Source organism: Mustela nivalis (assembly GCF_964662115.1).
Source record: "Mustela nivalis genome assembly, chromosome: 11".
In the NCBI taxonomy this organism is placed as follows: Eukaryota; Metazoa; Chordata; class Mammalia; order Carnivora; family Mustelidae; genus Mustela; species Mustela nivalis.
The window spans coordinates 95,671,898-95,695,678 of NC_139030.1; the positions used below are offsets into that span (position 1 = coordinate 95,671,898).

The 23,781-nt window shown below is 36.5% G+C and overlaps 3 protein-coding genes across 36 annotated transcripts in view; 2 read left to right on the plus strand and 1 right to left on the minus strand.

The window, feature by feature from the left end:
* Positions 1-23,781, plus strand: part of PLEKHM3 (pleckstrin homology domain containing M3) — a 1,279,556-nt gene that overhangs the window by 365,584 nt on the left and 890,191 nt on the right. The gene's annotated exons all lie outside the window — the stretch shown is intronic.
* Positions 1-23,781, plus strand: part of METTL21A (methyltransferase 21A, HSPA lysine) — a 59,019-nt gene that overhangs the window by 6,641 nt on the left and 28,597 nt on the right. For 9 of the 19 annotated variants that reach the window (XM_082690045.1, XM_082690040.1, XM_082690043.1 and 6 more), the window contains one exon: positions 657-973. The exons of 3 other annotated variants lie outside the window; for them this stretch is intronic. In XM_082690045.1, the coding sequence (XP_082546171.1) occupies positions 657-973 (317 nt within the window). Of the gene's footprint in view, positions 1-335; positions 1,281-1,632; positions 2,547-6,910; positions 6,988-23,781 lie in introns of those variants that run through there. 7 more of the 19 variants (XM_082690033.1, XM_082690031.1, XM_082690032.1 and 4 more) reach the window with 4 other exon arrangements.
* Positions 7,785-23,781, minus strand: part of CREB1 (cAMP responsive element binding protein 1) — a 62,923-nt gene continuing 46,926 nt past the window's right edge. For 8 of the 16 annotated variants that reach the window (XR_014300434.1, XR_014300435.1, XR_014300436.1 and 5 more), the window contains 2 exons: positions 13,413-13,981; positions 7,785-12,117 (listed from right to left, as the gene is read on the minus strand). Coding sequence is in view for 8 of the 16 variants with exons in the window: in XM_082690055.1 (XP_082546181.1) it covers positions 13,837-13,981 (145 nt within the window). In the remaining 8 variants the exon portion in view is untranslated. Of the gene's footprint in view, positions 13,982-23,781 lie in introns of all 16 variants that reach the window. The other 8 variants (XM_082690055.1, XM_082690054.1, XM_082690049.1 and 5 more) reach the window with 1 other exon arrangement.

The following is a 23,781-nucleotide window of genomic DNA, read 5'->3' on the forward strand; positions in this document are numbered from 1 at the left end:
TGTATATACTCCTCTAAGTATACCATTTTTCAGAAATGATATAAGTATATAATTTAAATTGATATATAATTTTAATTGATACATAATTAAAAGGATATAAATATATAATGATATAATATATAATTTATATATACATAAATACATAAAATACATAATGCTGCTTCCTAACAGCAGGAGATGTGGACTGGGATTTCATAATAGCCAGTTAATCTCTCCCTTGATTTCTTTTAAAGCTTAGACTCCAGAAAGTAGCCTTTCCCTGTTTTTGGTATCTTGTCATCTTCATAGTCATTTGCTCCTAAATTTTTCTTCTGTGGATTCCATTTTACCCTCAGGTCTGTTGACTTGAAGATCATGACCTAATGAATGAATGAAAGTAGTGGTAGACACCTGTGCAGGGTGGGCCAGCTCTGTCTGCAGAAGGTGTGTCAGAGAGACAAATCAAAGATTCACCTTTGCCAGTAGAGTGTGTGGAAGGAGCTACTGGTCGTTGTTCTGCTCTTCTGCAGCCATCCCTGAAGGCCATGATCTTCTGGCTTGCGGTGGAATACTGGAGACACTCACTCTGCTGTTTAACTTGATCCCCCCCTCCCCCACCGGCCAAGCTATTAGTTGTATTGATGTGCACATGACTGTCTTTCTGTCCCACATTCTAGGTGCTCATGTGACTATCACGGACCGAAAAGTAGCATTAGAATTTCTTAAGTCAAATGTTCAAGCCAACTTACCTCCCCATATCCAACCCAATGCTGTTGTTAAGGAGCTGACCTGGGGACAAAATTTGGGGAGTTATTCACCTGGAGAATTTGACCTGATACTTGGAGCCGATATCATATATTTAGAAGAAACTTTTGCAGATCTTCTTCAGACTTTGGAACATCTCAGTAGCAAGCGCTCCGTGATTCTTTTAGCTTGCCGAATTCGCTATGAACGGGACAACAACTTCTTAGCGATGCTGGAGAGGCAATTTACTGTGAGTAAGGTTCACTATGATTCTGAAAAAGATGTACATATATACAGAGCACAGAAGAGAAACCAGAGGGAGGACTTATAGTTGGCTTTAATCTATAAGAATGTTGTTATTGAGTGCCAGTGAAGGTCTTTGACTGGGAATTGAACCGTATTTAATGGAATGGATTACTGAACGAAAAGTCCAACCAAAGGTTCTCAAGGGCCAAAAAGCACATGGTTAAACAAAGCAGCATTTTGTCCCATTGCTGTGACATTTCAGTCCTATTTGACTCTGAAAAATTCAACTACCATTAAAGGAATATATGAGATATTTGTGTCCCATGCTGTTCCCTCTTGATTCACAATTTCCCTGATGATGTAAGGAAGGGTTGGTATAAGCGTGTCTTTAAAGCAGCAAGCTTGTTTTGGGAGGTTAACCCATGCAAATTATTTGACACACATTTGAGATGTATGTTTAGCCCAGTTTTCTAATTTTGTGAATATAAAGCAAGAGGCTTAATGTATATCCCCTGAGCTGTTAATGCTCTGGAGAACTTTTTGTCTGCCCCATTTAGGGCTAAGTAGTTTTGGTTATTTGAGAGTAGGATATGAGTTCTTAGAGGTTCTCATTTCATGCTTTTTGGCTTAATTTCTTTTTCTTTCTTTTTTTTTTTTTTTAAGATTTTATTTATTTATTTGAGAGAGAGACAGTGAGAGAGAGCATGAGTGAGGAGAAGGGCAGAGAGAGAAGCAGATTCTCCATGGAGCTGGGAGCCCGATGCGGGACTCGATCCCGGGACTCCGAGATCATGACCTGAGCTGAAGGCAGTTGTCCAACCAACTGAGCCACCCAGGCGTCCCTGGCTGAATTTCTGATTTAGGTATATAAACAAAGGATTAAATACAAATAAAATTTTAGCTGCTTTTTGAAAACTAAAATCTTGGTCCTCCATGCGCTGTGCACAGGCTATCATCCTCAAAAGCTGTAGGTTTTCCCTTAGCACTCCCCTTTTTCAAATGTTGTTCTTGTGTTTCTTGCTTAGGCTTTCCCCTCCTCTTTGTAATGCATAGGGTGACAATGAAATCGGTTTTAAATCTCACCCCTTCATGGGAGGTTAGCTCCCTGAGGAGAAGCTCCTTCTATACTGGATTCCCTGAAAGACTGGGGCGGGGTCCTCTAGAGAACCAGGACTGTTCTGGGCCTCTTCCCCGGCTGCCTCCCAGTAGCCAGGATCTCAGAGCCATAGTGTTGAATGAAAAAGATACTTTCCATTTAGAGAGGACTGGTCTTTGGGGTAAATGATTGCTTCGTTGTTTTATGATTACCTTTGACAGACCTTATGAATGAAGTCACACACATTTTTTTTTTTTAACAAGGTACAAGATTAACAGCTTCAGCAAATTTAGATAAGAATATTATAATCTCAGTATGGTATTTGGTACTAGAGATAGATTTCCTTTGTAAAACATTAGAAACAAGACTTCTTTCCTCTTAACCTTTCAATGACTATCTTGGATGTGAAAATACCCAATACGTTATTTTCTGCATATATTTTAGAGGTTTTACTTTAATAAAGATTAATTACGAATTAAAAGTTCTGAGCGTTCTGTGATGTACTGGTTCAACACAGTTCTTATATGTGCACATGAAAGAGAAATATCCATAACTTAGCAAATCCGTAAAATACCAGTAGTGTGCCATGAACATGGAAGGTCTTTGAAAACAAGTGAAGGAGGAGCTGTGCAGTATCATCAACGCTGTAATGAAAGACCAGTCCTGTTCAGGTATGTTATTTTTTTTTTTTTTTAAGATTTTATTTGACAGCGACACAGTGAGAGAGGGAACACAAGCAAGGGGAGTGGGAAAGGGAGAAGCAGGCTCCCCACGGAGTAGGGAACCGCATGCGGGCCTCGAGCCCAGGATGCTGGGATCATGACCTGAGCCGAAGGCAGAGGCTTTAACCCACTGAGCCACCCAGGTGCCCACCTTTTAGAAGTATTTTAATTGAATTCAGCTCCTTTAATATCCTTGGCTTTGGAGGACAGATATTGAAGTAATTGTTGGTATAGATGGAGACAGGTGGGATGGGGTGGGGATGGGGAGCTTCGGGATGCCTGGATGTGCTACCCGTGAGGTGAAGCAAGCATAAATTGGTGGTTTTACATGTTCATAATAAGAATCAGAAAAGGCTGAAGGTAGTTTTTTGTTGTTGTTTTAATAGAAGAAAATAAAAGGCAAGAAAAATTCATCTGGAATAGTTGGGTGGTTTCAGTTTTTTTTTTGGCTTTGGGTTTCAAATGTTGTCGCAGGCTAAGTTCCCTGGGGAAATAGAGGTGGAGGTTAGGGTGCAAAGTTTAAATGGGACTGCTTCCAGATCGACATCTCTGAGGAGGTAAAAAGTATCAAGCCTGGGAAGGAGGGGAAGTTGGGTTGGGACGCAGTTACGAAAGTCCTCTGAGAACGGAGAGCTGAGAGCGAGAATGGCCCTGCACTTGGGCCTATTAAGGCAAGGGGGTGGGACTTTATATCCCAGTGGAGGAGATTAGTCGTATGACCTGAGGGGCCTGACTTTAAGGGAAAGAAAATAACTGAAGAGGATCTCCGCTCAGGGCCATCAGCCAACATTTCCAGACTGCTTCATGGGGGTGAGGGGCCGGGGAGAGAGGCTATCCCTGGATAGCATGCCAGTGCCCACCATAAATGTCAGTAAAGTTGTGACATGTTTCTCTTATGTTCAGGGATTTAATTGATCCCCAAAGTGTGCATTCTAAGTGTGCTTGTTTTACTCTCAAGGATAGAAATCCAGTCCAAACTTACTATACACTAAGCCTTGATTCTCACATTGCTCAGTTTCTTAGAACTCTTAGACAGTTATCCAGCGGCTATCAGTGACTTTTCCCAGAACTAAAGCCAAATACTGGTGCCAAGATGCTATGTTAAAATATATGTATATATGACATTAGGTTCTTAGCTACTATAAAGTATGCTGTCATCTTCTAAGTGGATTACTTCTTGATGGTATCATGCTTTAGTTCATGATAGATGTATCCGAAGCCCTGGTACCATCTTTGGTTAGTTTCTAGTGGAATATTTATTCCTTCATACAGAAGGATCAGAATTCTAATCAAAATACTTTATCTAAATTAACTGAACATTAAATTGAAAACTCAGGGCAGAATAACAACAGTGTCTGGAATGTTTCATCTTACCAAATACAACTTATGCTCCTAGAAGACAATACCTCTTTCAAGTGTTAACATGGTGCCTTCTTCATAAAGGGCAGGTGTTTTCAAAGGGGTAAATAAATGTTTACTCATGAAAAATACAGATACAAAAAAAACCCCAACAGATTCCTTTACAGACGAGTTACCTTATTGCTAAATTTCTGTGCTTTACTTTCCCTTGCCCAAGGTGTAGGGATAATGAGAGATCAAAAAATAAAGCCTACTCTCAAAAAGTTACTATCAACTTATAGAAAAAGATTGACCTCTAATATCAAATCCATTTACTCTCTATGCTTTTAGTTTGTGGTGGTTGATAGGAGGATTTATCAATTTTTAAATCAAGAGAACAAAATTTTAATTAAAAAATCACTTTTTAAATGTACACATATTGGTAAGAGGCCCTAGACATAGGGCCTGACATCGTAGTTGGTGAAAGTCATGTGATTTATTTTAACATCAGAGATGTGGTCAGAGTTCTGCTGCTACCCCAGAACCACTACCTAGGCAGACGTAGTGGCATTTTGAAGGTCTTTAACAAGAATGAGGCAAGACACGGTTAGAGCACGGAGAACCTTGTTCTGGGAAACAAGAGGCTTTGTTTCTCTGGACAGACAAGCACTGCATGAAATCAGGGCAGATTTCTTCTCAGTTCTTTGTCACTTTAAAAACAGGATTTGCTAGCTCAGAAGTTTCTTTCCACTCCTAAGTCATGTTATGCTTTTCTTTCCACAACCAGCAAAGTGTTAAAATTTAACACTAGAAAAGCCGGGACAATGAGAAACTCTTTCCTAGCTAAGAACAACTGCTTATGAGGAAGATTAGAAGGGAAAACCCTGTGAAAGAGGCATGAAAAGAAGGCCTACCTACTACAGAGCCTTGTGTTAAGGCTGGTTCTGCTATTCTTAACTCCTAAAAAAAAGAAAAGAAAATTACATACACTATATATAAAGTATGACATTAAAAAATACTAACCATTTTTTTATTAATTTAGCAGATTCTTAATGCTTAGGAAGCAACCTCCAAATATGAATAAAACCATATTTAATAAATGACAATTTCCACTTCTTTGTATCTATCCTAAAGATAAACTAGCTTGTATTTTTACTAACTTGTGTGTATCTGTAACAGTCAAAAGTCACAACTTAAGTGTGCACAAGAGGGTCCTTACTAAATAAACTGAGGTATCTATACAGTAGGACAGTGCACACTAGTTAGCAAGACTGAGGCAGATGTACATATACTGAAATAGAACTGACAAGACACATTCAGTGAAAAAGTACCATTTATGTAAAAGGGAGAGGAGGAGAGAATAGACATTGCATTTGCATGTGCACGCACAGATTGTCACTAAAAGGATACGCAAGAAACTGCTTTGTACTGCTTCCCCCTGTGTAGTTTTTTCCAAATGTGAAGTGAAAAAAATGAGATTATCAAGAAAGTGAAAAGGAAACTTAATGGGAGAAATAACTGCAAATCACATTACCTGTAAGAGTCTAGTATCCAAAAATATGTAAGGAACTCCTAAAACTCAACAACAAAAAACACCATTAAAAAATGAGCAGAAGACTGGGACATTTCTCCAAGTAAGATTTACAAATAACCAACAGACCCATGAAATGATTCTCCACATCATTAAAGAGTGCAAATCAAAATCACGAGATACCTCTTCACACCCATAAGGATAGGCACAATTCAAACAAAAACAAAAGAACAATTGTTGGCCAGGGCATGGAGAAATTGGGACCCTCATACATCTCTCGGAGGAGTGTGAAGTGGTGCGGCAACTCAGGAGAAATCTGGCAGTTTCTCAGAAAGTAAACCCAGAGTTGCCATATGGCCCAGCAATTCCACTCCTAGGTAGCTCTCCAACAGAACTGAAAACGGGACTCAAATACTTGCACATGAATGTTAATAGCAGCACTATACACAAGAGCCAAAAAATGGAAATACCCAGTGTCCATCAACAGATGACTGGATAAACTGTGGCTCACATAATGGATTATTACTCAGCCATAAAGAGGAATGAAGTAATGGTAAGAACTAGTGTGGAGGAAATTCAAAAACATGCTAAGTGAAAGAAGCCAGACACAAAAGGTCACATATGGTTCTATTTACATGAAATATTCAGAACAGGTAACTATAGAAACAGCAGATTGGTGGATGCCAGGGCCTGGAGGAAGAGGAAAATGGAGTAACTCTTTAATAGGGACAGGCTTTTGGCAGCGATGTGTTGGAACTGGATATACAGGGGGCGGTAGCACATTGCGAAGGCACTAAATACCACTGAACTGTTAACTTAAAAAAAAAATGGTCAATTTTGTTACGTGAATTGCAGCTCAATTAAAAACAAAAGTAGCATTCAAGTGCCTAGAAATACCTCTCCTCTCTCCTCTTCACTTGTTACGCCTTCAGGAGAATTCTAAGCCCCAAATTTGGTCAGTGTGCCTAAGAAAGATGTGGAGAGTGGAAGGCTAATGCTGATTAAGGCAATTCTGGGCTTTTGCCTTAAGCAGTTGAGTGGAACAGTGGCATCTTTTATAAGATGGAAGAAACCAGCTGAACAATGAACAGATTTAGAGGAGAAATTAGAAGTTCTGCTTTGGACCTCAGTTTTGCAATCTGAGTAGAGATGACAAATCGGAGTTTGTAGCACAGAGTTGAAATTGTATAAATGTTTTAGAAAGGTTTCTTTGGCTGTCTCAGCTTTTTTTTTTTTTTTTTTTTTTTGTCTCAGCTTCTTGAGGGCAGGGACTTCTTATTGCCCAGAAGTGTGTCTTCAAGTATTTCTGAAATAAGAAAGAAACAACAAAGGTATGGGCAAAGAGAAGATGGGTACTCTAAGGTACCGTATGGTTTTATTGGAGGCCCAAGCACCTGAACAACACGGGTTACAAGGAGGATGACCATAGGTCCTGATTTACTCAGCACAATCCTGCTTTACCCCTTTTGTCCCTATTAATTAGTATCACCTTTTTACTCTTAAAAATGTCTGCAGAATAACTTACACAGTCATGCTCTGTAGAAAAACAATAAGATTTATATAACAAGCTTCATAAACACGTCATGGTAATTTTTTTAAAAAAAAGTTTAGAATAAATGCAACTGCTTATTTTCAGAAATTGAATCAATAGGAGAATCTTTTATTATGCTTTAAGCAAAGAGCAGATTAACCACACCCTCTCCCATTTCCTTCCATTTTATATGATCACAGAACTTTAGAATTACAAAGGGACCTGAGAAGTTTTCTATTCTTATTGTTCTTCCAATGCAAACACGTATTTTATGACACTGGAGACAGCTCCTTGTTTGTCTCCCACCGGTTTTCTCAATAGGGTGGTAATATCTCCAAATCTTCAAATAGGCACCTGTTCAATCTTACTGAACAAAAAAACCTTGTGCTAAAAATGACGAATACAGTAAAAGTAAATAACTGAAGATATGTTCTTGTTGCTCACATTAGTTTTGTTGCTGTGCAACAAGCCTGTGAAATATTCTAACATAAATTTGCTCATTTAACAAAAGTAATAAACCTAAGTTCAAGAAACTATAACTCAACACTACTGACAAAAGAGAAAATAGAGATCCCATCCCCAAAAAAGAGACTTACAGAGTTTTTAAAAGCATGTTTATGTGACTGCACATAAATGTGTGTAAAAAGGGCATTATGACAGTTGATACCACAAAGATTACAGTAAGAAAAAAGCACTTTATGACAATATTTCACAAATTCACAAGGATCACTTTAATATACAAAGCAATTGCTACCATTCTGAACACAAAGCAGCTAATATGTACATAGTGTTAATAAAATGCATTATAACTCAGTACATTTTCTCTCTTTACACAGAGCACAAAAGATTTAGGTAAAAAAATTAAAACAGGGATGTTTCTAGAATGTAGGGAATTTTATTAGAAATGTATTTCCCTCATTATAGTTATTTATTTAGTATTCAACTCCAATAGCAACATCAGAGTTAAAAATCAATACCCTGTTTTGTGCTGATAGTTTTGTGGGGGAGGTATTCTTTACCCCAGTCCTCAAGGAAAAATTAAAACAAAAACAAAAAGCATCTTTCTCTCTAGAAACTTCCCTGATTATTTTGTTTCTAAAAAGTTTCAAGTGATACATCTAGGTTAGAAATCATTCCTTCTGTGGGTGGGGATGACAAGTGACATGTGGACACATCAGCTAGAGACACTCTCCATGGAAAACTGCTAACTAGCACTCTTCTTTGCCACCCCTAATAAATCCATACTCACAGAACAAGGTTGACAAATTATTTCCCACTTTTAATATAAATAATTTTATTACATACACAAATTGGAGTGGCACCTGGATAAAAATACGTCTATAAAGCATTTACCAATTCAATTTTAAAAACATAAGAAAATAAAACCTCCCAAACACAATGATAGATCATTTCACTTGGCCAACTAACGTAAGATTATTACCTGCAGGGATTTTCTTCCTTCCCTACCAATTTTTAAACTACCTTAGATTTACTCTCACATTTCTGAGATGCTCCTCAGACAGAAGCTTGGAAATGCCATACTTGTGTAGGCAAGTATCATATAATGCCTGTGTAAAGTAGGTAAATCTAAATTTCCTACTCTTTGACCCTTTTCAAAGACATTTCCCACAGATTGTTCATTTTTCTTTTACTTGCTGGTGAGAATAATTAAAAACGTGTCATGTTATGCCCAGCTAGGACCTGCACCCACAGTACCAGAATGCAGACAGGTCAATATCTTCCCTCTGTGCTAAACAACTCTGCCTGTTTATAATATCATCTTGCTTCACAGGCTTTGTTCTATTTTTTTTTTTTCTATTTTTATTTTTTTAAAAAATAAATTTCAAGCTAAAACACCTGAAATATAATCCCTCCATTCAAACATTATCTGGTCCCTCTCAAAGTTTGTCTGCCCCCTGAGGACACATACAAAGGCTTAAGCTACATTCACTAATCAGTAAGAACTTATCAGAAGCATATGAGACAGATGGAACTTCAGCACCCTGTTTGATTTATTTGAAATTCTTCCATACTGACTCAGTCAGCTTCATGATATGTTCAACCCCTCAGGGATTAGTGCCTCTCCTAGCCATCAATTCGAGAAAGTCAAGGAAACCAGTTCCCAGTACATACAGTGACTGTGCAGTCAACTTAAAAAAGTCAACATATCAATATTAAAAGTATTCAAGATGTATGCAAACCATCCAACAAAAGTTCTAGTTGTGCTTTGTATGATTGAGTGAGCAAACATATCCCCCAACTCTTCACCTACAGGCTTGCTAAAGCACACAGCACTTTCTCCTGTCTCACCTGACATCAGTCAAATTTAGGCAGCATTTCTTTGATGTTAAAAAAGCCAATTTAAAGTGAAAAAACCTTTGTCAAATGATTACACGTGGTCTCCATCATGATAGTAATTACCTTGAAAAATATTTTACTGTTCTGGACAAATTCATGGATACCTTGGCATCCTACAGACAACATCAATGTTGGAAATTAACATCTATTCATTCGAGTTGCTTTTCCTTCTATCTTTATCCATGATGAAAAAGCGTAACATTAGATCCCAAATCATCTTTTAACTAACTGGGCCAGGCAAATCTAATTTCCTCTTATTTTTCCTTTATAGCTATTTAAAAGACTAGCCTTTAGGTGCTAAAATATTTTAATGAAAAGTTTCCATTTAAAAAGTCACATGATTTGAAAAGAGGAGAAAGACATAAGTCAGTTGACAATTAATTGATGAGGGAACTTCTCAAGTTGCTATTACCCAACTGGGTCATTTTTAAAAGTGCAAGTTACACCAAACATTTACAAAGAATACAATGTAAATATAATCCAAATAAATATACAAGTTTTGTATTAGGTCAATGGGAAACAATATACCAAAAGTTTTCAGAGTCACAAAGGCAACAAAATACAGCCTCCTGAAATACCTGAAAAGGTGTGTAACTACTGTTCTTAAAACCCACTTTAATTAACTTTACCATATTTGTCTTATTTAATCCTGCAAAATGAAGCAGCCTTTTTGATCTTCAAAATAAAGAGACCAATTTATGCTAGTAGCTGACTGTAGCAGATGACAAAATTATGTACATTTTAAAAATGTAAAGAAGAAATCTAGATTGAAGTCACTTCAAGTAAAAGCATCCTGGTTTAAACAAACTTGTTGTTTCTTCCTAAGCCTTTGTATGATTCCACATGTCACCCCACATGGTCAAAATGACAGTAGGGATGAGGCCTGAGAGACCGAGAGAAACTTCAGCCAGATGACCTCTGATCACACAGCCTGCCCCACTGGTGTGTGCTTTCAGACACTAGCGCTGCCGCTGACCTACCATCAAAAACACATTTTCTGACAAAATCCCTGCTCAAATGAAAACACTAAAATTCCTCCCCCAGGATGAGTTTTGAAAAATCAGTGGTACCTTTTAGAAGCTATCTTCAAAATGTTGTTACCACTGTTATAGCTGCCAGAAACAAAGCAAAAAAATCAAATACTTGGGGGAGGGGTGGGGGAGTTTTCAAGTGACTAGTAACATATGTAAAAGTATCTAGCCAAAGAAAACTAACAATAAAAAAAAAGGAAAAACTTGGAAGAAAATTAGAAGACAAAAATCAATCATGAGTGCTGAAGTAATGCAGTCCAAGAAACTACCAAAAGGGATGCAATAGAACACACAAAAATGTAAAATTTCATCTGACCTCAATATACTATAATACTCAGCATTCCTGACTTAAGAGCTCTCAGAGCTTCAGATTATATACTGTATGTATTTATATATATTTACACATATATTATACAAATGCCATTCCCCCCCAATAGTATCTAAATGAACAGAGCACCAATGACAATATGATGGTTGCCAATATGGTACTTGAGTTTGAAAAGAATGAAATTAAAATTATATCTGATATCAATTTTTTAATAATGTGAACACATTGGATCTAGCCCTTTCTAAACCACTTTTCAGTTAAACACTATCAAAGCTTGAAAACTCATGAGAGTAATATATCAAAAATAAACCCCTCCCACTTCATTTTTATTAGAGTTAATCTGTCCTATAGATAAAAGTGCCACATGGCCCTATATTTGCAAAGTAAGCGATATCAAACTTGCTATTTTCTAGGCAAATCAGTAGCATATGTACAGATTCCTATGATGTTTTCATTCCCTTTTGGCCAATATGAAAAAACATTACTGGTAATGTGGCCCATATATGTTCTTGGCTACAAGATTTTTTTTTTTTATTATGTCATTTTCTTAATAAAGATTTTCAACGTTGCATGCTTAAAAACAAACACCTTTTTCCCAATTCTTGTTAAAAAAAAAGTTGCATAAAAGATGCTTATCTGTATAAACTGAAATATCTTCAAGTCTCTTTAAGGGTCTAAAACAGATTTAGCAATAGAATACATTTCTTACCTCACCATGAAGTAACTGACTTCAAACCAGTGCAATCATCCTCAAGGTACAACGGACCTGGTATTTATAAAAACTTATAAATTCAACCAGCTCATTCGGGTGTGACTGCCTCGATTTATCAGGAACTAAGAGGACCACCAAATTTCTAATTAAACAGAATGCCTCAACTTTTGGAAAAGGGTTTAGAGAATAACAATTTGCTAAAGCCTAGGCAATTTTCATTTATAAAGTTTATGACATTCAAAACATTTCGACTCATTAAGAATTCTAGTTTGTGAACAGATTTGTGATTTTGCTTAGTTTCTGTTGAAGTTTTGGAAAATGACAGATCTATGCTGATATACAAATAATTTTTATGCTACAACTTTCCCCATTAGCTCAGCAGGATAAACATCAAACTTTACAGTCGTTTGAAAGCCTTCTTGAGAATCTGGTGAATTGTCCAAATATAAGACTACATCACTCAATTCTTAGAATGATGCTCCTTCATAAACTCTGTTCATCCTTGAAAAAAGACAATGGTTTGTTACAAACAAAAATATACCATATACAAGTATTAATTAAAAGCCTTATTTTTCAAAATGGACCTGATAACACCCAAATGCATATTTTGTTAACATATTAATAAACTTAATGTTTAAAAAAAAACCCTCAAGACTAAATATAAAACATCAATTTTCTATACTCTTCTTTTAAAAGGAATAACCTTCTTAAATGAAAAATTATATCTAACATTATGTCAGTCTCCAATTTTTAAAATCCACCTTAGTCCTATTTTTCTCTTAAAGGGTAACTTTTAGATTTATCAAGCTTAGTGAGTGAGTAATTAATAATTAGAAGCAGTACTGGAAACAATGTATGATACATATAAATACAGACTGTTATAGTCAGGGGTTCAAACAGGTAGCTCCTTTGTAGAACGACAAAGGCTATATAGCATATTGGAAAGCTAAAGCAAAACTGTCCTTTTTAGGAGAAAACAAACCAAAAATATGTTTTGTAAGAATGACAACCCAAATATTGTAGTACAGCAGTCATTCAAATATCTCTGAAGAAAATAACTTTCCTTGTGTACATCTAATCCTGTACTTTTTATGACTATACAACTTTTTATTAAAAAATTCACTAGAGATACTCTGTTAAAGTATGTTAATATGGAAAAGATTTCAAATCAGTGTTTTTCTACAACACATAACATTTTATAAACAAATATAATCATTTTGTTTTATTTAACATCTTGAAGGCTTTCCTGTTGGTGGTATACCGTAAGTGCAAATGGGAACAGCTTAATTAGAAGTATCTTTAAGTAAATGAGTGACATAAATATTTTTTGAAGGCGATGACAAAAACATTTATTTAAAAACCTGGTTATATAACTCAAGGGGTTGGTTTACTAATGAGCATCTTTTTACTAATTAGAATTTGGTACTAACTAAAACAAGCTTTGTACTTTTACTTCAATTTAAAATTCAAATACCGTGCTTTTTCATTCAGTTGGTTACTTCTTTTAATGTATTCAAAAATGCTGAACACATACAGAACTGAATTAAGAAGCAACAACTGCCCTATGGAAAAGCTGTAGTTAATACAGAACGTTTTTAAGAATCAAGGACAAGTTTTCAGTATTGAAGAAGAGAATGTACATAGAAAGCACTCCGAATTCATTCTTAATTTCTTCAACACCATACTAAAATTCTTTTTTAGAGGGTGTATCTCTTAACAATTTTACATAATTCACAATGAAAATGTGAAAACATGTCAATTTGGCAATCAACACTTCTTCATTGCACCTTACTTACTTTATGCATGAGGCCCACACATTACTTCAGCTCAAGAGGCTGGGGTAATTCTGTCCCTAAGGCAATCAAGGAGCTCAGCACAAACCTTGAAATCATTTTAAAAAAGATTTTCTTTTCCTCATTTCTCCCATCAATTTACAAGTAAACAAATTATTACTCCTTGAAGAGGGAGGGGGATGAAAAGCACAAGTCTCTTCATGATTCCTGGTGCTGAAAATTTCTTGAGGGGAGAAGTGGAGGCAGGTGTTGGAACATTCACAGTTTAATGCAAAAGCACAAATGAATGAAATTCTGTAGTTGCTTTCAGGCAGTTTTGCGAATAGAAAAAAAGAAATGTTTAGAAAATAAAATGTTTATTTCGTCTTTCTGGTTGTGGCCAAGCCAGTCCTTTTCCACCATTAACAGGTGAAATTTAAATCCCAAATTAATCTGATTTGTGGCAGTAAAGGTCCTTAAGTGCTTTTAGCTCCTCAATGAGTGTCTTATTTTGGTTTTCAAGCACTGCCACTCTGTTTTCTAAACATTTCACATATTCTTTCTTCTTTCTACGACACTCTCGTGCTGCTTCCCTATGAGCAAAAAAGGACAGGAGAAATTATGCAACATTTGTTTATGTATCATTTATTTTGGGTTAGAGTACTTTTAAATATTTAGTTCAAAGCAAAACATATTTTAATATATTAAAGACTAAGCATTTGAAAAAACGATACAGAATGATTTGGAGATGGCCTCATATAAAATTTTAATTAAACATACCATATAAGTATGACACGGAGGACACTAGGAGATGGAGAGGAGACGTGAGTTGGGGAAATCGGTGGGGGAGACAAACCATGAGAGACTGTGGACTCTGAGAAACAAACTGAGGGTTTTGGAGTTTGGAGGGGAAGAGGGTGGTGGGTATTATGGAGGTCATGTAGTACATGGAACACGGGGTGTGGTGCAAAAACAATGAATTTTGGAACACTGAAAAAAAAGAAATTAAAAAAAAAAATCCAAATGTGAAAATCCCATGAACAACACAAAGGGCTGAATGATCACTTAAAATTTAAAAGTTGTATCACTGTTAGTTGATATGTTCTGTATCACGCCTATAAAACTTGAAGTTCTATCAATAACTAAGAAAATATTAAGGCTAAATGTCAGTGTGATAAACATCCTAAGTCAAATACAAAAATCTCATAAACTCATCATTTCAGAGTATTAAAAAAAAGCCTAACATGGGTCTCTTCCACAAGTGACGCTGAGAAAACTGTATACCCACATACAGAAAGAATGAAGTTGGATCCTTACCTTATACCATATGCAAAAACTAATTGAAAATAGATTAAAGAACTAAATATAAGACCTAAAACTATAAAACTTAAGAAGAAAACAGGGGAAAAGCTTTTTTTTTTTTTTTTTAAGATTTTATTTATTTATTTGATAGAGATTACAAGCAGGCAGAGAGAGGAGGAAGCAGGCTCCCCGCTGAGCAGAGAGCCTGACGTGGGGCTCAATCCCAGGACCCTGGAATCATGACCTGAGCTGAAGGGAGAGGTTTTAGCCCACTGAGCCACCCAGGCGCCCCAGGGGAAAAGCTTCAAGACATTGGGTTGGCAGGGATTTCTTGCTATGCCACCAAAAGCAGACAACATAAACAAAAATAAAAAAATGGGGCGACATCAAACTTAAAAACTTCTGTGCATTAAAGGGCACACAATCAATAGGGTGAAAAGGCAACCCATGAAATGGGAGAAAATACTTGCAAATCATCTATCTAATAGGGACTTAATATCTAGGACATACAAAGAACTTTTACAACTTAACAAAATAACTTGATTAAAGAATGAGAAAGGACCTGAATAGACATCTCTCTGAAGATGTACAAACAGCTAACAAGCATATAAAAAGATGCTCAACATCAATCTAATTATTAGAGAAATGCAAATCAAAGCTACGCCAATGTATCACTTCACACCCTTTAGGATGGCTACTATATTTACACAAAATAAAACAAAAAACAATTTCCCCTCCAAACCCAGAGAGAAAATAAGTGTTGACCAGGACGTGAAGAAATGTGAACCCTGTGCATTGTCTGTGGGTTGTAAAATGGCCCAGCCACTACAGAAAACACTATAGCAATTCCTTAAAAAATTAAAAATAGAATTACTCTATAATCCAGCAATCTAACTTTTAGATATATATCCAAACAACACAGAACAGGATATTCAAGAGATATGGGCATGCCTATATTCATAATAGCATTATCCACAATAGCCAAGATGGGGAAGTAACCCAAGTATTCATCAACACATAGACACACTTTAAAAATGTGGTGTATATATACAACGGAATATTATTCAGCCTTAAAAAAGAAGGGAATCCCACCAAATGCTACAACATGGATGAACCTTGAGAACAAAATGCTAATAAGCAAAATAAGCCTGCCACAAAAAGACAACTGTATGATTTCACTTATATGAAGTATCCAAAGTAGTCAAACTCATAAGAACAGAAAGGAGAATGGTGATTGCCAAGGACTCACAGAAGAGGAAAATGAGGGAATTTGTTTTTAATAGAGTTTCAGTTTCACTAGGTAAAAAAAAGTTATGGAGATCTATTGCACAACAGTATGAATATACTTCACACTACTGAACTGTATATTTAAAACTGGTTAAGATGATAAATTTTAAGTTTTATACCACAATTAAAAACTATTAAACTATTTTTAAAAATCTAGCAGATTAAGAATAAAAAATTATTTTTAGTGAGCCAGGAAGTCCAAACTGGTAAATTTTTTAGCTCTATGGAATAAGGATCGCATATTATATCCTTAGTCACTAGCCAAGGGCCTGGCATAATGTAGGTCCTTATTCCTGAGTGGACATAAGAGTGGACATAAAGAAAAAGGTTCTAAGTCTTTAAAAAATAGAAAAAAGCAGCAACTTCAATCACTCATTTACAATAGTGGCAACACAGCATAGCACTTAAGAGTAGTAACTTCAGTGTCAGGTTCTTAGGTTTAAATGGTTACCTCTTACCAATTAATTATATGACCATAAGCAAATTAAGGCAATTACATGACCTTAGTTTCCTGACTGTAAAATAGCGAAAACACTAACTTCCTCAAACATTTTATGAGGATTAAAGGAATTAATATATAAAAAGTGTATGAAATAGTGGCTGGCATTTTGTAAATGCTATTTATGTGTCTGCTGTAATTATTTCTAGATAACTCTAGTACCTTCATTAATGTCTTCATCCCCATACAGCCTTCTCAGTCAGAAAAAAGGAGCAAGCTGACTTTTGGAATAAAAAAAAGCTGCACCTAATGTTCTATTATCCATGACATATGGACGATATATGATCCACTGCATCACTGTACCACTGGTGAAAATTTGGGGGGAGGAAGGACTTAAAAATGGCCAAACATTCTCATGCACAGTGAAGACAACAAGCCAAGAAGTGCGATAAGGCCGTGAGTGATGTAAAAGACCGCAGGTGGGAATGATTCTGAGGTCAATCTGGATGTTCCGTACGTGGTGAAATCTAACAATATGGAGAGTCTGTGGGATGTATGTACACACTGACAAATCTCCTTCTATCCAGGGCTGTTATCTTGTTTTCCTTGCTTTCTCCCCCATCATTTGAGAATTTAGAGTTCACAAGTGTTCATATGAATCCAGTATCTATCTATATGCTAGTTTCTAAAAAGTTAAACTAATATGATCCCATAGGTTAGTATCTTCTACTTTTGCTCTAGCGAAGTTAGTATACTATAGTGTTGCTAAAGCCTGGGTTTCTCAAAAGCAAAAAGCAAAAAAAAAAAGGAACACTGGATTAAGATAATTAACTTATTTCTTTAATGTTAACACCTTTGATCCTTTCAATATACTTATATTGAGACTCTCTCCAAAGAGGAATTCCAACTAGCAAATGCCAAGCTCATTATGGGTATACAATACCTTTTTGGAGGAACACCAAATAAAGTTCAAGTACTGTCTTGCACAGTGACGCTCCCAGTTTAAAATAAACAACGTGGATACAAATTTAATATAGTATGATAGAATAGCAGGACTTCTAAACTGAGGATCAGAAATCTTAGGTTCAGAGCCTGGCTTTGAAACTAACTAGTTCTATAGTTTCCAACAGGTACCAGGGAAGAACTATTTCTTTATCTGTTTGTTTTTTGTTTTTTTAATTTAATTTAATTTTTATTTATTTATTTTTTTTAAAAGGACTAATCAAGATGTCTCCAACTAGGACCGTTAGATTTGTATTAAGGAGTATGCAAAATCAGGGAATAAACCCGCCATGTCATTCTAAAGCACCAATTCTGATTAATGGGTCAGAGGGGTGGCAAACATTTTCATATTTAAAAAAACATTATTATATTTTGGAGTGGAATACAGAATACAAATGAACTTTAAATAAAAATTTTAAAGAAATCCTTAGCTTGGAGAATACTACTTAAAGCTTCTCAAAAATTTTTAGATATATATTAAAAAAGAAGAAGAAAATGAAAGGATTCTCCCAGCGGATCGGTCTGACAACATGGTGTGAAGATTAAATTGACCACTGATGTTTCTTCCAGTACAGAAATAGGATTTTATGATTTTAAGCATTCATGCAAACAGATGGCTTATAAATTCTGCAATTGATGTGATAGGCATATTTTTAGAAAAAGTTCTTTCACATAATGTGTCCCAACATCCTCCTCCATTCACTGAACTAGTTCTTTGCCTCTAAATGATTCTTATTCTCTCGTTTTCAGCATCCTCCATAATTCTAAACTACCTGATTTTTTTCTCTTTTACCTTCAAAGTTTATCAATTGTACTTTAAGAAACAAACAAAAAACAGGCTTTTGTTACACTGATTTTCCTCTATTGATTTTCTCTTTCTCTTTTCAGTTTTATTGATTTTATTTATTTATTTATTTTAAAAAGATTTTTATTTATTTATTTGACAGACACAGATCAAAGGTAGGCAGAGAGGCAGGCAGAGAGAGAGAGAGAGAGAGAGAGAGGAGGAAGCAGGCTCCCTGCTGAGCAGAGAGCCTGATTCGGGGCTTGATCCCAGGACCCTGAGACCACGACCGGAGCCGAAGGCAGAGGCTTTAACCCACTGAGCCACCCAGGCGCCCCTATTTATTTATTTTTAAAAGATTTTATTTATTTGACAGAGAGAAAAGGTAGGGGAGTGGCAGGCAGAGGGCAAGGGAGTAGCAGGCTCCCCACTGACTAGGGAGCCCGATGTGGGACCTGACTCCAGAACCCTGGGATTATGACCTGAGCTGAAGGCAGACACTCAACCAACTGAGCCTCCACGCTCCCACAGTTTTATTAATTTTAATTTGCTCTTCTTTTTCTAGTTTCTTAAGATGGAAGTTAGGTTGGCAAACTTGTTTTTGGTAAATATGTTTGGCTTCTCAGGCCAAATGGGCTCTGTCACAACTACTGCTATTGTAGCATGAAAGCAGCCTTAAATAACACATAACTGAATGAGCACGGCTATGTTCCAGTAAAACGTTATTTATAAAAAACAGACAATGAGGTATAGTTTGCTAACCCCTGACAGATGACTGATTTAAGACTTTGTTTTCTAACATTAAGTATTTAATGGTATAAATTTCCCTCTAAGCACTGACTGAACTCCCACAAATTTCTGTCGTATTTCAATTTGCACTTAGTTAAAGATACTTCCTTTGAAACATCCTTTTTGATCTACAGACTTAGAAATGTTTGATATATAATTTCCACACAACTGGGGATTTCCTGGATGCTTTATGGGCCAAGCGCATATTCTAGTATTTCTATTCTCTTAAATTAACAAGTGTCATTAAAATGCCCAATAGGTAGAGTTGGTGGACTGTCATTCAGGCTGTCTATCTTCTTTCATCATTCAGAAAAGAATGCTGAAGTTTTCTTTTTTTGGTGGGCAGCAAAGCAAGGTTTACTGAGCAATGGTGAAGTGATAGTACAAAGCTCCCGGAGAGGGAGGGGACCTGCGAGGGTTGCCCGGAAGTTTTCAACTACTCAATTCTGTTTAGTTTCATCATATTTGGCCTCATTTATGTTAGAGCTCTGTTAGGAGCATATACATGTAAAATTACTATGCTTTTTAGAGAAACAATCCTTTTATCTTTACATATTCTCCTTTTTTGTTTTACCCCGACAAGGTTCCGGCTTCCTTTTGATTGCTGTCTGCCTGCTCTATCCTCTTCTACTCCCTACCTTCTCATTTATCTATGCTTGGTATTTGATATCAAGCTTGATATTTGCTTGATATTTGAAATGAGATTCTTATAAATAGCATATAGTTAGGTCTTGGTTTTTTGTCTGGTCTTTTACGTGGGTTAGACAAGGTTTAGCCATCTATGACCCATGGGTCAAATCCACACAGTCTGTTTGAAACAATTTTTAAACTAGCCAGACCAAGTGAGAGAGAGAAAGGCCACAAATTCTCAATATCAGGAATGAAATTCCTATTAAATAGTCCCCTCCACCACCCAAGAAAACCACAACCAAAAGCCCAGAAGTGTTTAGATATAAATCTAACAAAAAAATGTACAGAATCTATATGCTAAAAAATGGAAAGAACATCGTGTTCCCAGAATGGAATACTCAATATTCTTTTAAGATATTAATTCTCCTCAATTTGATTTATAAACTCAACAAAACCCTAATCTAAATCCCAGAAAACTTTCTTATAGACATCAACATACCAATTCTAAAATTCATATGAAAATGCAAAGGAACCAGAACAGCCAAAACAATTTTGCAAAAGAGCAAAGTTGGTGGACTCATCCTGTCAGATTTGAAGCTTACTAAGATGCTGCAGTAATCAAGACAGCACAGTACTGGCTCAAGGACACACACAAAGACCCATGAAACAAGCTAGCCAGAAACATACGCACACAAATATGGTTAAATGATTTTTACAAAAGTGCAATGGCAATTCAATAATCTTTTTAACAAATATGCTGAAGCAAATATATATCCATACACAAAAAATATGAACCATGACACACCTCACATCTTATATAAAAGTTAACTCAAAAGGGATCACAGACCTAAATGTAAAACATAAACTGTAACATCAGCCACTCTGGAAAACAATTTGGCCATTTCTTATAAAGTTAAATAGACGCTTACCATTCTACCTGCCCAGCCCACTGCTACGATTTATTCAAGTGAACTGAAAGTTCATACTAACTCCTGTGTATGTTTATAGCAACTTCATTCATAATCCTCCCAAACTGGAAACTATGATGAACATCAAGGTCAACAGACAAATAAACCACAGGATATGTGTACAATGAAATACTAGGGATAAAACCAAATAATGATCCATGTAACACTATCAATAAATCTTGAATGCATTTTGCTAAGTGAAAGAAGCCAAACCCTAAAGGCTACATATACTGTATGTTTCTGATTATATGAGATTCTGGAAAAGGCAAAATCCCAAGGACAGAAAACATTTCAGTGCTTCCAAAGTCCGGGAAAGGGGGCAGAAGCAGACTACCCATGGGGTATCAAAGAGATTCATTCTAGGGTGGTGGGACAGTTTGGTAAGGCACTGTAAGGGTAGAAACATGGCACCATACATCTGTCAAAACCAAAAGAACTATAGAACTTTTATACTTTTTATAGTAAACTACATGCAATCCCAGTATTGAATGAAGATGGTGATGAATATTTCATACTACACGTGTGTGATATAATCTTAATCTTCTCGGGGTGGGGGGGAGGAACAGACCTAAACAGCTTGGAAAACAGTACTTTCACTGGTACTTTAAGGCTAAAAAACGATAAGAAACCATACATAAATACTGTATTGTATTTGGTAAATTTGTTTCTCACAGGTATATAAGTTAGCAATTTTGTAACTATTTTAAATGTATACTAGAGTTAAATATATATGTAAATAAACTATACTTAATGGGAAGCCAAGTATGTATGAATCTGTCTATTTATATTCTTAACTCATTATTAGTCTTCTGACTTGTTAAACATTTCTAGCTTGTCATTTGCTTTGCTACTTTATCTTTTTCTTAGCTAAACAGAGGTTTTATGTTTTTGTACAGTCAAACCCACCTAACATTTACATCTATTATTTTGCCTTCAGGAAATCTATTAAAATACTGCATTCTAAAATTGTAAGACAAGGATGTAGACTGCATTAATTCCGTAATTTTTTATTCCACCTTTCCCATGGGAAGAGCACACGTTCCCACTCCACTGACACTGGGCTTCTCCTTGTCTGTACTTTGGCCAGTGGTATGTAAGTGGACATGATGTTCATCACCAACAAGCAGAGGATTTAAAGAAACACTGCCCTTTTTCCTTTGCTACAAAAATGACATGTCTCAAAAAAGGTGCTCCTCCTGTAGCTGGGAGCATGTGGAAGAGAGACACAGCAGCTGGCTTGCAGCTGTCAGATGTAACGTGAGGAAGAAATTTTGTTGTTCTAAGACACAGATTTTGAGGTTTATGTTGTTACTACAGCAACAAAAATTAAAATAACAACTGTCTATCCTTTCTTTTAGACCACTTATCACTTCATTTCTGAGTAAATGGTAATCTGAACAGTGTAGAATTGGGGGATCATAACTTTTTTCATCAAATTTCAGTTTAAGATAGGCTGTGTTTGAGGTACATATAAGGGACATTCATCCTAGTGAGTATGTTCAGGAGGAGAGTGATCCCCTAATTTTTCTACTGAAGTGTACCCCTAATGGAAGAGGAAATTCTGGGGACACAGCCCAAAGCAACCACTGCTGGTGTGAACTTCTTTTAAGTCTCTTACCTTAAAAATATTTCTAATTTTTGAGCAAGATAAACATTCGAGGAGAGCATTCCATGTTTGGGGCTACATTATCTCTAGCATACTATCATAAGCTCTGGTTTGAGAAGTACAGCAGGAGAGAGCTGTATACTGAGATCTCAGAATTAACATGTAGACAGGGCTTTGCCCCCAGACACAAGCTCAAGCCTTGGGTCTACCAATTTAAACGAAAATTTGAAAGATTTTATTTTTAAGTAGCATCTACAATGTGGGGCTCAAACTCATAACCCCAAGATCAAGAGTCATAGGCTCTACTGCCTGAGCCAGCCAGGCAGCCCTGTACCTAATTCTTTAAAGGTGTGACCTTTGGCAAGATACTTAACTTCAATCTGAACTATAGCACCTCTGTAAAAGGGAGATAGGCTTCTCCCTCATCGTAGGCAATATAAAATATGTAAAGAAACTACGTGTGATGTCTAGCATCACTGGCCTTTAGTAAATAGTATCTTAGGAAAAAGGTCAAAGCCAGCATTTAGAATTAGAAGGTGTCAGCATATAGCTGATGCCTGAAATACATGGTTATGAATGAACATTCTAAGGGAAAACTTCAAAAGTAGTCGGAAAACCAGATGAATAAATCAGAGTTCAGGAGAATAAGTCAAAAGTGTCAAATATGGGGTACCTGGGTGCTCAGTCATTAAGCATCTGCCTTTGGCTCAGGTCATGATCCCAGAGTCCTGGGATCGAGCCCCATCATCAGGCTCCTTGCTCCACGGGAGGCCTGCTTCTCCCTCTCCCATTCCCCCTGCTTGTGTTCCCTCTCTCACTGTGTCTATCAAATGAATACATAAAATTTAAAAAAAAGTGTCAAATATTCCACAAAAGTAAAGTGAAATGAAAAGAGAATACCAGATTGCCAAGTGCGAATCTGTATTTTTTAAAGATATTAAGAGTACTATGGTGAGCATAGAGGCCAGATTCTAATGAATGGAAGTTGGAAAGAGGAAGCAGTAGTAACGTGGGAATAAAGGGTAAAGGGAACTACAGCAGAGTCAACGGGAAGTCTCCTTAAAACTAAATCCAAGCAAAAGTATTTTATTAAAGAGACCATGCTAAAGATTTCAGACCAGCAAAGGTTGTTAGGAACTGTAGCTTTGTGAGCCCTGTCCCTAACTTGGAATATAAGTATAGGGGTGGGGGGGGATACATAAACTAAAAAAATAAAGAAAAAAGGAAATTTGGTTTGCTAGACAAATGAACAAGTGTTCATAAATGGGCAGCTCTCTGCTCCATACAACAGAGCTGACAAGAAGCCATAGGGCTGCCTCCTCACCCACCAACTACACCACCTGTTGGTCTTTTCTGTATAAGGGGAAATGTCTATGGGGCACTTGTGTGTGGTTGAGTCACAGACTCTAGGTTTCAGCTCAGGTCACAATCTCGCGTCACAGGAAGTCTGCTTGAAAATCTTCTCCATCTGCCCCTTCCGCACTTGCACTCACTCTCTGAAATGGCTAGATAAATCTTTAAATAAAAAGGTGCAGGGGGGAGGTTTCTGTCCCACAGAGGCAACTACAAGGACACAGCATAAAGTC